General features: G+C 34.3%; 1 protein-coding gene across 1 annotated transcript; it reads right to left on the bottom strand.

The window, feature by feature from the left end:
- Positions 1-15,890: 15,890 nt before the first annotated feature.
- Positions 15,891-17,060, bottom strand: LOC139892617 (chaperone protein dnaJ 8, chloroplastic-like). Its single transcript, XM_071875726.1, has 3 exons — positions 16,586-17,060; positions 16,416-16,484; positions 15,891-16,334 (listed from the first exon to the last, which is right to left on the bottom strand). Exons 1-3 carry the CDS (start codon positions 16,823-16,825, stop codon positions 16,143-16,145), a joined length of 501 nt encoding a protein of 166 aa, XP_071731827.1. The 5' UTR covers positions 16,826-17,060; the 3' UTR covers positions 15,891-16,142.
- Positions 17,061-18,652: the final 1,592 nt, after the last annotated feature.

Here is an 18,652-nt window from a genome sequence, read left to right as displayed (position 1 = left end):
CCAAAAAGTTCCCTGCATAGATTTTCCTCTAAAAGAATTACCACCAAAATCTCCTACCAAAAAAACTTTCACCTAAACTTCCCAGCGAAAAATACTCATACAATATTTAGATAATTGAATCAAAATTAAACACATCCTCCCTTGATTCAAATTTTCTAAATCTCGATCTCGAACGTGGATTGTTGATCTTCATCTTGTTGTCGCCGACTTTATCTCAACTAGGACACGCCGCCAAACAATCTCATTGTTAGCAAAACTTTTGACACAATGAACTCTCCATGATCAACTCTCCATTGAGCATCTTCATCTTAAACGTCTCTTTAACAACTTTTCACTTCATTTGATTCAGCAGCAAATGTAAACACATATATCTTCCAATCGACGCTTCCGATCACCACAAAAATCGATCACAATGTAAACCAACATGTTTTGAACCTTCTCTCTAAAAAATACGATGATCCAATGGCTAACGATCCTGAAGCACTCGTTTCTTCTCAACTGCGCTGAAATCGACGAATTTTCTGCAGCAGATTTCAAATACACTGTAGTGACCCGAACTTTTTCATGTTTATATATATTAATTGAGATTGATATTTACATGATTAAATGTTTCCAACATGTTAAGCAATCAAACTTGTTAAGACTTGATTAATTGAAATATGTTTCATATAGACAATTGACCACCCAAGTTGACCGGTGATTCACGAACGTTAAAACTTGTAAAAACTATATGATGACATATATATGGATATATATATATATAGTTAACATGATACTATAATAAGTAAACATATCATTAAGTATATTAACAATGAACTACATATGTAAAAACAAGACTACTAACTTAATGATTTTTAAACGAGACATATATGTAACGATTATCGTTGTAAAGACATTTAATGTATATATATATCATATTAAGAGATATTCATACATGATAATATCATGATAATATAATAATTTAAAATCTCATTTGATATTATAAACATTGGGTTAACAACATTTAACAAGATCGTTAACATAAAGGTTTCAAAACAACACTTACATGTAACGACTAACGATGACTTAACGACTCAGTTAAAATGTATATACATGTAGTATTTTAATATGTATTTATACACTTTTGAAAGACTTCAATACACTTATCAAAATACTTCTACTTAACAAAAATGCTTACAATTACATCCTCGTTCAGTTTCATCAACAATTCTACTCGTATGCACCCGTATTCGTACTCGTACAATACACAGCTTTTAGATGTATGTACTATTGGTATATACACTCCAATAATCAGCTCTTAGCAGCCCATGTGAGTCACCTAACACATGTGGGAACCATCATTTGGCAACTAGCATGAAATATCTCATAAAATTACAAAAATATGAGTAATCATTCATGACTTATTTACATGAAAACAAAATTACATATCCTTTATATCTAATCCATACACCAACGACCAAAAACACCTACAAACACTTTCATTCTTCAATTTTCTTCATCTAATTGATCTCTCTCAAGTTCTATCTTCAAGTTCTAAGTGTTCTTCATATATTCTACAAGTTCTAGTTACATAAAATCAAGAATACTTTCAAGTTTGCTAGCTCACTTCCAATCTTGTAAGGTGATCATCCAACCTCAAGAAATCATTGTTTCTTACAGTAGGTTATCATTCTAATACAAGGTAATAATCATATTCAAACTTTGGTTCAATTTCTATAACTATAACAATCTTATTTCAAGTGATGATCTTACTTGAACTTGTTTTCGTGTCATGATTCTGCTTCAAGAACTTCGAGCCATCCAAGGATCCGTTGAAGCTAGATCCATTTTTCTCTTTTCCAGTAGGTTTATCCAAGGAACTTAAGGTAGTAATGATGTTCATAACATCATTCGATTCATACATATAAAGCTATCTTATTTGAAGGTTTAAACTTGTAATCACTAGAACATAGTTTAGTTAATTCTAAACTTGTTCGCAAACAAAAGTTAATCCTTCTAACTTGACTTTTAAAATCAACTAAACACATGTTCTGTATCTATATGATATGCTAACTTAATGATTTAAAACCTGGAAACACGAAAAACACCGTAAAACCGGATTTACGCCGTCGTAGTAACACCGCGGGCTGTTTTGGGTTAGTTAATTAAAAACTATGATAAACTTTGATTTAAAAGTTGTTATTCTGAGAAAATGATTTTTATTATGAACATGAAACTATATCCAAAAATTATGGTTAAACTCAAAGTGGAAGTATGTTTTCTAAAATGGTCAGCTAGACGTCGTTCTTTCGACTGAAATGACTACCTTTACAAAAACGACTTGTAACTTATTTTTCTGACTATAAACCTATACTTTTTCTGTTTATATTCATAAAATAGAGTTCAATATGAAACCATAGCAATTTTATTCACTCAAAACGGATTTAAAATGAAGAAGTTATGGGTAAAACAAGATTGGATAATTTTTCTCATTTTAGCTACGTGAAAATTGGTAACAAATCTATTCCAACCATAACTTAATCAACTTGTATTGTATATTATGTAATCTTGAGATACCATAGACACGTATACAATGTTTCGACCTATCATGTCGACACATCTATATATATTTCGGAACAACCATAGACACTCTATATGTGAATGTTGGAGTTAGCTATACAGGGTTGAGGTTGATTCCAAAATATATATAGTTTGAGTTGTGATCAATACTGAGATACGTATACACTGGGTCGTGGATTGATTCAAGATAATATTTATCGATTTATTTCTGTACATCTAACTGTGGACAACTAGTTGTAGGTTACTAACGAGGACAGCTGACTTAATAAACTTAAAACATCAAAATATATTAAAAGTGTTGTAAATATATTTTGAACATACTTTGATATATATGTATATATTGTTATAGGTTCGTGAATCAACCAGTGGCCAAGTCTTACTTCCCGACGAAGTAAAAATCTGTGAAAGTGAGTTATAGTCCCACTTTTAAAATCTAATATTTTTGGGATGAGAATACATGCAGGTTTTATAAATGATTTACAAAATAGACACAAGTACGTGAAACCACATTCTATGGTTGAATTATCGAAATTGAATATGCCCCTTTTTATTAAGTCTGGTAATCTAAGAATTAGGGAACAGACACCCTAATTGACGCGAATCCTAAAGATAGATCTATTGGGCCTAACAAACCCCATCCAAAGTACCGGATGCTTTAGTACTTCGAAATTTAAATCATATCCGAAGGGTGTCCCGGAATGATGGGGATATTCTTATATATGCATCTTGTTAATGTCGGTTACCAGGTGTTCACCATATGAATGATTTTTATCTCTATGTATGGGATGTGTATTGAAATATGAAATCTTGTGGTCTATTATTATGATTTGATATATATAGGTTAAACCTATAACTCACCAACATTTTTGTTGACGTTTTAAGCATGTTTATTCTCAGGTGATTATTAAGAGCTTCCGCTGTCGCATACTTAAATAAGGACGAGATTTGGAGTCCATGCTTGTATGATATTGTGTAAAAACTGCATTCAAGAAACTTATTTTGTTGTAACATATTTGTATTGTAAACCATTATGTAATGGACGTGTGTAAATAGGATATTTTAGATTATCATTATTTGATAATCTACGTAAAGCTTTTTAAACCTTTATTGATGAAATAAAGGTTATGGTTTGTTTTAAAATGAATGCAGTCTTTGAAAAACGTCTCATATAGAGGTCAAAACCTCGCAACGAAATCAATTAATATGGAACGTTTTTAATCAATAAGAACGGGACATTTCAGTTGGTATCAGAGCGTCGGTCTTAGAGAACCAGAATTTTGCATTAGTGTGTCTTATCGAGTTTGTTAGGATGCATTAGTGAGTCTGGACTTCGACCGTGTTTACTTGAAAAATGATTGCTTAACAAATTTTGTTGGAAACTATATATTTTTAACATGTGAATATTATGTGATATATTAATCTCTTAACGCGTTTGATATTATGTGATAGATGTCTACCTCTAGAACAAGTCCCATTGACTCACCTAATAATAATGAAGAGTCAAATGTATATTGGAATGATTCGTGGACTGATTCACAAGTTCCCGAAGAGGAACCGGAAGAAGAGTCGGAACCGGAAGAAGAATCGGAACAGGAAGAAGAATCGGAACCGGATGAAGAAATAGAACCGGTGGGGGAAATAATAAAACGGTTAAGTAAAAGAAAATCCTCAATCAACCGACCAAGGTTAATTATGGTCAATGGTGTTTCCGCCAAGGAAGCAAAATATTGGGAGGATTACCAATTCTCCGATGAATCGGATTCCGACGAGAATTCCGATGATGTTATAGAAATTACCCCAACTGAATTTAAAAAGGCAAAAGAAACTAATAAGGGAAAGGGCATAAAAATAGAGAAATCTAATTCCAACCCCGATGAACTTTATATGTATCGTCAACCCCCGAAGTCCTTAAGTTGTAACAATGACCCAGGAACCTCTAAACCACCAGGTTTTTCTAAACCAATGTGGAAAATGACGGCTCGTATTAGGGGAACATCATATATCCTTAGAAACTTGGCAAAACGAACCAAAACCGAAGAAGAAGAAACAAGCGAGTCGGAATAAGATAGTTGTATTCGTGTGGTGTAATATACGTAATATAGTGTGCTTATGCTTTATGATATATGTAAAAATTGCTTGTATTAATAAGTATTTTTTTTTATGAATCTAACTCTTGTCTATTTTACAGTATAAAAACACAAAATGGATAGACAACCCAATATTTTAAGAGACCTACCCGGAGACATGATTGATGAAATCTTGTCTAGAGTCGGTCAGAATTCTTCGGCACAACTATTTAAGGCGAGATCAGTTTGTAAGACATTCGAAGAACATTCCAAGAATGCCTTGGTTTATAAAAGGCTTTCGTTCGAAAGATGGGGGATATCACATTAGGAAATCCATAAGTTACGATGTGTTTACTTTGACGCATATATTGCGGGGAACCCAAATGCTATTTTACGCAATGGGTTAAGAAATTATTTTGACTCAATATATCCGAATATTGGACTTCGTGATTTAGAAAAAGCGGCTAACATGCAACATAAAGAAGCATGTTATGCTTACGGATTAGTAATGTTCGCTTCTCACCAAAGTGAGAACAAGAACATCGGGCTACAACTATTAAACAAAACGTTCCCACAAGTGACGGAGTCGGTAATTGGGGTAAGAAATGAGGTTTTTAGATTGTTACAGGACTGTTGGACATTACGTAACCCTCGTCCCTTTGACGACGTTACAACACGCTGTCTTATCAACGGCCATAACGGTTATGTTCCACAAGACCAAGGATGGGAAGTAATCCTAGTAAAACCAGAATGCATGACTTGTTTCTGGACGTATGAATTACGTTTCTTTATTGCCTTTGCTGAACGACTTGTGTACTAGCTAGAATTATCTTCACAACCATCTTGTATCAAATTTATTGTGTGCTATATTTCATGCTATATGTAAAATAAGCGGTATTGTAAGTTTGTAAAATATTGTGTAAAATTTTAACGCGAAATATTATTATAATCAGTTTTTCATATAGAATTGTAGTAGTTGAATTGTATATTAGCTACTAAGTATGAACTTAACGGGTAGGTACTACCCGAATTTAAACTTATAAAACGCTAATATGAAGAAAAAGCTTTTATAAATGAGTTCATATTATGCTACGAAATACTATTAACTACTCTTAATATTCTGTATGATTAACTTGTTCCATTTGACTATTTTGAAGGAAATGGCACCGACTACTCGACACACCGTGAATATGAATGAAGAGGAATTCCGTACTTTTCTAGCTTCAAACATAGCCGCAGTACAGGCTGCGCTACATACCAACAATAACCTTGGATCTAGCAGTACAGGAAATCGTGTAGGATGCACCTACAAAGAATTCACTGCCTGCAAACCTTTGGAATTTGATGGAACCGAAGGACCGATCGGATTGAAACGGTGGACCGAGAAGGTCGAATCGGTGTTTGCCATAAGTAAGTGTACTGAAGAGGACAAAGTGAAGTACGCTACGCATACCTTCACAGGTTCTGCGTTAACATGGTGGAATACCTATCTAGAGCAAGTTGGACAAGACGATGCGTACGCACTACCGTGGTCAGCATTCAAGCACTTGATGAACGAGAAGTACCGTCCCAGAACCGAGGTCAATAAGCTCAAGACAGAACTTAGAGGGTTACGAACCCAAGGATTTGATATTACCATGTACGAAAGACGATTCACAGAATTGTGCCTATTGTGTCCGGGAGAATTCGAAGATGAGGAAGAGAAGATCGACGCGTTTGTGAAAGGATTACCGGAAAGAATCCAAGAAGATATAAGTTCACACGAGCCCGCCTCCATACAACAGGCATGTAGAATGGCTCACAAACTAGTGAACCAGATTGAAGAAAGAATTAAAGAACAGACTGCTGAAGAGGCCAATGTGAAGCAAGTCAAAAGAAAGTGGGAGGAAAACGGCGATAAGAATCACCAATACAACAACAACAGCAATTACAATAATAATCGCAACAATTATCCCAACAATCGCAACATCAATCGCAACTACAACAAACGGCCCAACAACAACAACAACAACAACAACAACAACACCAACTACAACAATCATCCCAACAACAATAATAACCGCAACAACAACAACAACAATCAGAAGCAGCTATGCCAAAGGTGTGAAAAGTATCACTCGGGGTTCTGCACCAAATTTTGCAACAAGTGTAAAAGAAATGGTCATAGCGCGGCGAAGTGTGAGGTCTACGGACCAGGGGTTAATAGAACGAAAGGAACAAATGGTGTCGGAACGAGTAATGGCGGAGCAAGTAGTGTCGGAGCAAGTTATGCCAATGTAGTTTGTTATAAATGTGGAAAACCGGGCCACATTATTAGAAATTTCCCGAACCAGGAGAACACGAATGGACAAGGCCGCGGAAGAGTTTTCAATATTAATGCGGCAGAGGCACAGGAAGACCCGGAGCTTGTTACGGGTACGTTTCTTATTGACAATAAATCTGCTTACGTTTTATTTGATTCGGGTGCGGATAGAAGCTATACGAGTAGAGATTTTTGTGCTAAATTAAGTTGTCCATTGACGCCTTTGGATAGTAAATTTTTACTCGAATTAGCAAATGGTAAATTAATTTCAGCAGATGATATATGTCGGAATCGAGAAATTAAACTGGTTAGCGAAATATTTAAGATTGATTTGATACCAGTAGAGTTAGGGAGTTTTGATGTGATAATCGGTATGGACTGGTTGAAAGAAGTGAAAGCAGAGATCGTTTGTTACAAAAATGCAATTCGCATTATACGAGAAAAAGAAAAACCCTTAATGGTGTACGGAGAAAAGGGCAACACGAAGCTACATCTTATTAGTAATTTGAAGGCACAAAAACTAATAAGAAAAGGTTGCTATGCTGTTCTAGCACACGTCGAGAAAGTACAAACTGAAGAAAAGAGCATCAATGATGTTCCCGTCGCAAAAGAATTTCCCGATGTATTTTCGAAAGAATTACCGGGATTACCCCCACATCGATCCGTTGAATTTCAAATAGATCTTGTACCAGGAGCTGCACCAATAGCTCGTGCTCCTTACAGACTCGTACCCAGCGAGATGAAAGAACTGCAAAGCCAATTACAAGAACTTTTAGAGCGTGGTTTCATTCGACCAAGCACATCACCGTGGGGAGCTCCTGTTTTGTTTGTCAAGAAGAAAGATGGTACATTCAGGTTGTGTATCGACTACCGAGAGTTGAACAAACTTACCATCAAGAACCGCTACCCACTACCGAGAATCGACGACTTATTTGATCAACTACAAGGCTCGTCTGTTTATTCAAAGATTGACTTACGTTCCGGGTATCATCAAATGCGGGTGAAAGAAGATGATATTCCAAAGACTGCTTTCAGAACACGTTACGGTCATTACGAGTTCATGGTCATGCCGTTTGGTTTAACTAATGCACCAGCTGTGTTCATGGACCTTATGAACCGAGTGTGTGGACCATACCTTGACAAGTTTGTCATTGTTTTCATTGATGACATACTTATTTACTCAAAGAATGACCAAGAACACGGTGAACATTTGAGAAAGGTGTTAGAAGTATTGAGGAAGGAAGAATTGTACGCTAAGTTTTCAAAGTGTGCATTTTGGTTGGAAGAAGTTCAATTCCTCGGTCACATAGTGAACAAAAAAGGTATTAAGGTGGATCCGGCAAAGATAGAAACTGTTGAAAAGTGGGAAACCCCAAAAACTCCGAAACACATACGCCAGTTTTTAGGACTAGCTGGTTACTACAGAAGGTTCATCCAAGACTTTTCCAGAATAGCAAAACCCTTGACTGCATTAACGCATAAAGGGAAGAAATTTGAATGGAAGGATGAACAAGAGAAAGCGTTTCAGTTATTGAAGAAAAAGCTAACTACGGCACCTATATTGTCATTGCCTGAAGGGAATGATGATTTTATGATTTATTGTGACGCATCAAAGCAAGGTTTCGGTTGTGTATTAATGCAACGAACGAAGGTGATTGCTTATGCGTCTAGACAATTGAAGATTCACGAACAAAATTATACGACGCATGATTTGGAATTAGGCGCGGTTGCTTTTGCATTAAAGACTTGGAGGCACTACTTATATGGGGTCAAAAGTATTATATATACCAACCACAAAAGTCTTCAACACATATTTAATCAGAAACAACTGAATATGAGGCAGCGTAGGTGGATTGAATTGTTGAATGATTACGACTTTGAGATTCGTTACCGCCCGGGGAAGGCAAATGTGGTAGCCGACGCCTTGAGCAGAAAGGACAGAGAACCTATTCGAGTAAAATCTATGAATATAATGATTCACAATAACCTTACTACTCAAATAAAGGAGGCGCAACAAGGAGTTTTAAAAGAGGGAAATTTAAAGGATGAAATACCCAAAGGATCGGAGAAGCATCTTAATATTCGGGAAGACGGAACCCGGTATAGGGCTGAAAGAATTTGGGTACCAAAATTTGGAGATATGAGAGAAATGGTACTTAGAGAAGCTCATAAAACCAGATACTCAATACATCCTGGAACGGGGAAGATGTACAAGGATCTTAAGAAACATTTTTGGTGGCCGGGTATGAAAGCCGATGTTGCTAAATACGTAGGAGAATGTTTGACGTGTTCTAAGGTCAAAGCTGAGCATCAGAAACCATCAGGTCTACTTCAACAACCCGAAATCCCGGAATGGAAATGGGAAAACATTACCATGGATTTCATCACTAAATTGCCAAGGACTGCAAGTGGTTTTGATACTATTTGGGTAATAGTTGATCGTCTCACCAAATCAGCACACTTCCTGCCAATAAGAGAAGATGACAAGATGGAGAAGTTAGCACGACTGTATTTGAAGGAAGTCGTCTCCAGACATGGAATACCAATCTCTATTATCTCTGATAGGGATGGCAGATTTATTTCAAGATTCTGGCAGACATTACAGCAAGCATTAGAAACTCGTCTAGACATGAGTACTGCCTATCATCCACAAACTGATGGGCAGAGCGAAAGGACGATACAAACGCTTGAAGACATGCTACGAGCATGTGTTATTGATTTCGGAAACAGTTGGGATCGACATCTACCGTTAGCAGAATTTTCCTACAACAACAGCTACCATTCAAGCATTGAGATGGCGCCGTTTGAAGCACTTTATGGTAGAAAGTGCAGGTCTCTGATTTGTTGGAGTGAAGTGGGGGATAGACAGATTACGGGTCCGGAGATTATACAAGAAACTACCGAGAAGATCATCCAAATTCAACAACGGTTGAAAACCGCCCAAAGTCGACAAAAGAGCTACGCTGACATTAAAAGAAAAGATATAGAATTTGAAATTGGAGAGATGGTCATGCTTAAAGTTGCACCTTGGAAAGGCGTTGTTCGATTTGGTAAACGAGGGAAATTAAATCCAAGGTATATTGGACCATTCAAGATTATTAATCGTGTCGGACCAGTAGCTTACCGACTTGAGTTACCTCAACAACTCGCGGCTGTACATAACACTTTACACGTCTCGAATTTGAAGAAATGTTTTGCTAAAGAAGATATCACTCTTCCGTTAGATGAAATCCAAATCAACGAAAAACTTCAATTCATCGAAGAACCCGTCGAAATAATGGATCGTGAGGTTAAAAGACTTAAGCAAAACAAGATACCAATTGTTAAGGTTCGATGGAATGCTCGTAGAGGACCCGAGTTCACCTGGGAGCATGAAGATCAGATGAAGAAGAAATACCCGCATCTATTTTCAGAAGATTCGTCAACACCTTCAACAGCTTAAAATTTCGGGACGAAATTTATTTAACGGGTAGGTACTGTAGTGACCCGAACTTTTCCATGTTTATATATATTAATTGAGATTGATATTTACATGATTAAATGTTTCCAACATGTTAAGCAATCAAACTTGTTAAGACTTGATTAATTGAAATATGTTTCATATAGACAATTGACCACCCAAGTTGACCGGTGATTCACGAACGTTAAAACTTGTAAAAACTATATGATGACATATATATGGATATATATATAGTTAACATGATACTATGATAAGTAAACATATCATTAAGTATATTAACAATGAACTACATATGTAAAAACAAGACTACTAACTTAATGATTTTTAAACGAGACATATATGTAACGATTATCGTTGTAAAGACATTTAATGCATATATATCATATTAAGAGATATTCATACATGATAATATCATGATAATATAATAATTTAAAATCTCATTTGATATTATAAACATTGGGTTAACAACATTTAACAAGATCATTAACCTAAAGGTTTCAAAACAACACTTACATGTAACGACTAACGATGACTTAACGACTCAGTTAAAATGTATATACATGTAGTGTTTTAATATGTATTTATACACTTTTGAAAGACTTCAATACACTTATCAAAATACTTCTACTTAACAAAAATGCTTACAATTACATCCTCGTTCAGTTTCATCAACAATTCTACTCGTATGCACCCGTATTCGTACTCGTACAATACACAGCTTTTAGATGTATGTACTATTGGTATATACACTCCAATGATCAGCTCTTAGCAGCCCATGTGAGTCACCTAACACATGTGGGAACCATCATTTGGCAACTAGCATGAAATATCTCATAAAATTACAAAAATATGAGTAATCATTCATGACTTATTTACATGAAAACAAAATTACATATCCTTTATATCTAATCCATACACCAACGACCAAAAACACCTACAAACACTTTCATTCTTCAATTTTCTTCATCTAATTGATCTCTCTCAAGTTCTATCTTCAAGTTCTAAGTGTTCTTCATATATTCTACAAGTTCTAGTTACATAAAATCAAGAATACTTTCAAGTTTGCTAGCTCACTTCCAATCTTGTAAGGTGATCATCCAACCTCAAGAAATCTTTGTTTCTTACAGTAGGTTATCATTCTAATACAAGGTAATAATCATATTCAAACTTTGGTTCAATTTCTATAACTATAACAATCTTATTTCAAGTGATGATCTTACTTGAACTTGTTTTCGTGTCATGATTCTGCTTCAAGAACTTCGAGCCATCCAAGGATCCGTTGAAGCTAGATCCATTTTTCTCTTTTCCAGTAGGTTTATCCAAGGAACTTAAGGTAGTAATGATGTTCATAACATCATTCGATTCATACATATAAAACTATCTTATTTGAAGGTTTAAACTTGTAATCACTAGAACATAGTTTAGTTAATTCTAAACTTGTTCGCAAACAAAAGTTAATCCTTCTAACTTGACTTTTAAAATCAACTAAACACATGTTCTGTATCTATATGATATGCTAACTTAATGATTTAAAACCTGGAAACACGAAAAACACCGTAAAACCGGATTTACGCCGTCGTAGTAACACCGCGGGCTGTTTTGGGTTAGTTAATTAAAAACTATGATAAACTTTGATTTAAAAGTTGTTATTCTGAGAAAATGATTTTTATTATGAACATGAAACTATATCCAAAAATTATAGTTAAACTCAAAGTGGAAGTATGTTTTCTAAAATGGTCATCTAGACGTCGTTCTTTCGACTGAAATGACTACCTTTACAAAAACGACTTGTAACTTATTTTTCTGACTATAAACCTATACTTTTTCTGTTTATATTCATAAAATAGAGTTCAATATGAAACCATAGCAATTTTATTCACTCAAAACGGATTTAAAATGAAGAAGTTATGGGTAAAACAAGATTGGATAATTTTTCTCATTTTAGCTACGTGAAAATTGGTAACAAATCTATTCCAACCATAACTTAATCAACTTGTATTGTATATTATGTAATCTTGAGATACCATAGACACGTATACAATGTTTCGACCTATCATGTCGACACATCTATATATATTTCGGAACAACCATAGACACTCTATATGTGAATGTTGGAGTTAGCTATACAGGGTTGAGGTTGATTCCAAAATATATATAGTTTGAGTTGTGATCAATACTGAGATACGTATACACTGGGTCGTGGATTGATTCAAGATAATATTTATCGATTTATTTCTGTACATCTAACTGTGAACAACTAGTTGTAGGTTACTAACGAGGACAGCTGACTTAATAAACTTAAAACATCAAAATATATTAAAAGTGTTGTAAATATATTTTGAACATACTTTGATATATATGTATATATTGTTATAGGTTCGTGAATCAACCAGTGGCCAAGTCTTACTTCCCGACGAAGTAAAAATCTGTGAAAGTGAGTTATAGTCCCACTTTTAAAATCTAATATTTTTGGGATGAGAATACATGCAGGTTTTATAAATGATTTACAAAATAGACACAAGTACGTGAAACTACATTCTATGGTTGAATTATCGAAATCGAATATGCCCCTTTTTATTAAGTCTGGTAATCTAAGAATTAGGGAACAGACACCCTAATTGACGCGAATCCTAAAGATAGATCTATTGGGCCTAACAAACCCCATCCAAAGTACCGGATGCTTTAGTACTTCGAAATTTATATTATATCCGAAGGGTGTCCCGGAATGATGGGGATATTCTTATATATGCATCTTGTTAATGTCGGTTACCAGGTGTTCACCATATGAATGATTTTTATCTCTATGTATGGGATGTGTATTGAAATATGAAATCTTGTGGTCTATTATTATGATTTGATATATATAGGTTAAACCTATAACTCACCAACATTTTTGTTGACGTTTTAAGCATGTTTATTCTCAGGTGATTATTAAGAGCTTCCGCTGTCGCATACTTAAATAAGGACGAGATTTGGAGTCCATGCTTGTATGATATTGTGTAAAACTGCATTCAAGAAACTTATTTTGTTGTAACATATTTGTATTGTAAACCATTATGTAATGGTCGTGTGTAAACAGGATATTTTAGATTATCATTATTTGATAATCTACGTAAAGCTTTTTAAACCTTTATTGATGAAATAAAGGTTATGGTTTGTTTTAAAATGAATGCAGTCTTTGAAAAACGTCTCATATAGAGGTCAAAACCTCGCAACGAAATCAATTAATATGGAACGTTTTTAATCAATAAGAACGGGACATTTCATACACATATATCTCGAACGACAACTCTAATCCAGATCCTTACGCTCGGATCGTGTATCAACCTCTTATGAACCTACAGACCAAATTTCACACGGATCCAACGGTTAAAGAACTCATACCGTCAATTCTTTCATCGTTGCGCAGAATATGGCGAACCGTACACTTTTTTTCTTCACGTATTGACTTCCTTCCAGTTATGCGATTCTTCTGCATGAACCCCACTCTGATACCAGTTTGTTAGGATCAAACCCGCACACACAACACTTTTAGAATCGATCATCATCACGCTAATAAGTAATACGTATAAGTCAATAATAAAATGATAAATATAAAAAATTAATACGCACACAACATTTTACGTGAAAAACTTCTCAAGGGAGAGTAAAAATCACGGTACCAATGTCCACTTAAATTTCATTATATACGAATAATATTACAAGAATGAACGCTCCATACAACACTCTTGAATATTATCAGGTATCTCTCAACACATCTGACAACGGTGGATTACAATAACGGAATTCGCTCTCATTATTGAATCACCGAAACCATCACATGGGACGGAGTAAGACGACTCTCATAAACTCTCTATTTTTCTTTCTAACTCCTCCACTTTTCTCTACATATAATGACTCTTACTTACAGCCAACTACTCCCATAAAAAAGTTCATACCAAAAAGTTCCCCGCAGCTTTGGCTCAGTGGACATGTGGTGGTGCCTAGCACCCCCGCCGGGCTAGAGGTCTCAGGTTCGAGCCTCGTCACCTACAAAGGATATTATTTGAAAGAAATTCCTTGAGGGTTGCCCAAAGGCAAGGTTTTACCGACCCGCTCCGGGACTAAGGTCCGGCCCGCCTGCCCCGTATGGGATGGTTTAAGGGTCGGATCCCCTGAGTGTGGTTCGGGTTTCCGGCCCGAACGCGCGTGTGTGTACAAATGATGATTAGGCTTCGGTCCGGACTAACGCAAACTTGCCGTTCAAAAAAAAAAAAGATTTTCCACCAAAAGAATTACCACCAAAATCTCCCACCAAAAAACTCCCACCAAAAAACTTTCATAAAGAAACTTTCACCAAAACTTCCCAAAAAAAAAAAAAATACTCATACAATATTTAGATAATTGAATTAATACTTAACACTTCTAACAAATATTATAGTTTTAAGTCTTTTAACTAACATAAAGATTAGTGAAACAGTACCACAAACAAATGATATCTATACAAATTATATTAACAATTTCAAGTAATTACAAAATTAAAGCTATATAAATAAACTTTACCTACGGTGTCGAATTAGTTCAATTGTATGATTCCACACAGCAAATCAAGGCTCATTGGGATCAGAAACCCTAAATTTGGGACAACTTCCGAGAACAACGGCGTGATGATCAAGCATAGGAGGAACATGAGAGTACGATTAAGAATAACCGAGGTTAAAACGACGTTTTTGAAATCTGAAAGCTGGTTGCTGAATCCATTGTACGGTACGTATCACATGAACTTTTCTCCAATTACGGTTTTGTGAAGATATTGACTAGGGTTTTGAATTACGGCTTTGTTATTTAAGGGTATTACATGATAAATATTATAGATTTACATGTTGCACAATAATGAGATTAATGTTAAAATTGGTGATTAGATTAAAGGGGTAATGAGAGTAATTATTTAATTTTATTTTCATTTTTTTAAAGTTATTATATTATTTAGTTTTATTTTATTAATTAATTAAATTCAAATTATTTTATTTTTATTAAATCATAATAACAGATTTTTATAGTTTATATTATTTATGTTTATATATTTTTGACTTTAGAATGTATTTTTAATTTTAATTTTAATTTTAATATTTTAAGAGTTATTTGTAAACACTTATAAAGGCTATGGACTTAACATGAAAATTTCTATATATCAATCTATATCATCGTCCTCCTTTGTCTTCCATATCCCAATTTTCATTTTTTCATCTTCATTAAAAATTTGCAGATTCCAAATTCGTTTAAATTTTATCTCCTTCTTTTCAATTGATTGTGAGGTGTCTCACTATTATTGGATGTCCGTTTCAAACACGCCAAGCTCTTCCCCGTGAAGCTCACATCGCGCCGGACGATTTTGGGTTCCATCACGCTGCATTACGGCGCCATCAAGGCGTGATGGTGGTGAAATCGGGATGATAACACTGCACTAATTAAGGTCCAAACCAAACAAAAAGCCAATAAACCGTACACCCTAAGTCATGATAAAAAGATTAAAATTCATGGAAACTTTTATTCCCAAAACCGCTAAACCATAATTACACAAGATTGACATAAAAACTACGACTTATGTACCAATGAGATGAAAATTAACACCCTTATCTCTACACATTACATTACATTTTTTATATACAAATACAGCCACTTAAAATGGAGTAAAAATTAACATTATATTATTAAGTTATGATCTAAAAAGTTAATACGAGTAAAAATCAATGTATTCCTTTTTTTTTTTTTTTTTTCAGATATAAGGATTAATATGCGAAGTATAGTCCCTGATTCCTGCACCTTCCCATCCCATCCATTCTTCCCACATGTCCCAATCTGGATCGTCCATTCCTCTCATCGGTTCATCTATCCCTTCATCCGACGGTCCATACATCTCCATCTCCCCCACCACACTTGTTTCCTCTCTTAATTTACTCATCACCATCTGTTCAATTTATCCCATTTACATTATTAAATCATTAAATAAATTTGATACCATAAAATGAAATAAAAGTTAAAAAATTACATCGTAAGCTTCATTGATTTGATGAAATTGAACACCGCAATTGCTTCCTCTGCAAACATCCGGATGATACTGAAACTCAATAAATACGTTCGATTAATTTAATAATAAACTTATCAATATAAATGATAAATCAGTAAGTTAATAAACTGATGATCAAAACATTAACCTACCTTCAAAGCTAACTGTCTAAAAGCCTTTTTAACCTCGGATTCAGAAGCATCAGGACGAATACTCAAAGTTTTATACGGATCTGAAGAAACAGGACTAGTTGCCACACAACTAATCATAAACCTCCGATCACCGCCACGGTTACCTTTCTTTTTATGTGAATTTTTCAATTTCCCGAACGACGATGATGACGACGTCGATGGTGATCCGTAACCGTTAATCAATCCAGCTGCACTTGCCATATTTTTTAAGATATGATTTAAGATATTGAAGATTGAGATGTATGAAAATGAACTTGTGCGAATTGATTTATATATGAGTGAGTAAGAAATTGTGAATTATATAATATGCGAAATAGCGATCAAAAGAAGAAGATAATTGATCTGATTATTACTCCGTAATATTTAATATTTTGATTCCGGTACAAAGAGTTGAACGAAGTGATTTATGGATTAAATAATTTGATCGTTTAAAAATGGCAATCCTCTAGGGTATAAATATAAGCCGGGAAGGATTGTAAAGAGATAAAATGATAGTGTGTGTTTAGGTGTTGTGTGTGATATAGAATGTGGGACCTTATCCTTTCATCCTTTGTGGTCACTGATGGATGCTTGTGAAATGATGACGTGTCTTCCAATGTTTATGGTTTATCAAATCCCCTGTTTTGAGTCCGAGTTAAATTACTTCTTCTGGTTTTGGAATCTTTTATATATAATACAAGTACTACCCCGTCCCATTACAAGTGTCCACTTACTTTTTACACATAGTTTTAGGAAATCCTACTAACTTCATTCTCCACCAATAAGAAATCTTCTCTCTCCAGAATAACCTCTTCTCATTGGTTAATATACAAAGTGGACATTTGATATGGGACGTCCCAAAATAGAAAGGTGGACATTTGAAGTGAGACGGAGGGAGTAATATTTATATTTATTCTCAAAGTCTTTCACTTTTGAGTTTTTTACACAAACCGCAGTAAGTTTTATATATTTACCCATAGATCTACTTTTTAATATGTTAAAATCATAGCTTTGCAAATTTCGGGTTGGAATTTTATTTGTAAGACTAGTCACTACGGGGAACAATGTACGATATTGTTGTTAACATGGCACTGTGAGGCTGTTGTGGTAGTGATTGTTATGTTGTAGGAGTAAACAACAAGACAACGGAAAGTAATGATTCTGATTTTTAAGCAAACTATTTTAAAAATTTCTTTATTAACCTAATATCAAATATATTTTAATACATCACTCATAACACTCACAACACCAAAACAGAACATTTACCATAGCACTGTCTCTATCACATAACAATGTCGCGTTAGTCTAAATCATCCCACAACACCACAACATCACAACACTATAACAGATAATTTAAGAAAGTTTTTAAAAGCTTGGTCGAATTTATATAAAGTTCGTGAACAAAGTTTTTCAAAAAACGAAAAAAAAAATTTGCTTCCCCCCGCTTCCCCCCGATTGGTTACTTCCATCTTGATCCTACCACTATATATATATATATATATATATATATATATATATATATATATATATATATATATATAATTTTTTTTTTATAACTTATTACTATATTTTTTTAAAAGGAAAATGCTAATGACAACCCTAAGTGTTGTCATTAAAGAATTTTTACATGTATGTTTTAATTGTACAATCCAAATAACCACCTCTTTTTATGAAAAAAAACTACCCACTAACTTGTAAATGTACAACTTTTTTGCATTAAAAAATTTCTTAATGACAACCCTAAGGGTTGTCATTAGCATTTTCCTTTTTAAAATTTATAATATTCTAAATGTTTTTAATATTTTTATCTTTTAATTAATTTTTAACTATTTTTTATATAAAGTTTAGAGACCAACTATGTGATTTTTTTCCTTCACATTTCAAGCACATATTAGCAACTAACGAAATTTAACTAACGGTCAATAATGAGTTGGACAATATTATCATAATTTCAGGAAATCATAGTCATTTTCTGTGAAAAATTAAAGTGTATAATCCTTTTTGTGCATTAGAGCATTCCCAACCATGAAAGTCTCCTTCAAATTAACA

This window comes from Rutidosis leptorrhynchoides, chromosome 2 (assembly GCF_046630445.1).
Source record: "Rutidosis leptorrhynchoides isolate AG116_Rl617_1_P2 chromosome 2, CSIRO_AGI_Rlap_v1, whole genome shotgun sequence".
In the NCBI taxonomy this organism is placed as follows: domain Eukaryota; kingdom Viridiplantae; phylum Streptophyta; class Magnoliopsida; order Asterales; family Asteraceae; genus Rutidosis; species Rutidosis leptorrhynchoides.
The sequence above is the reverse complement of the archived record's forward strand: the minus strand, read 5'-3'. Positions and strand labels throughout refer to the sequence as shown.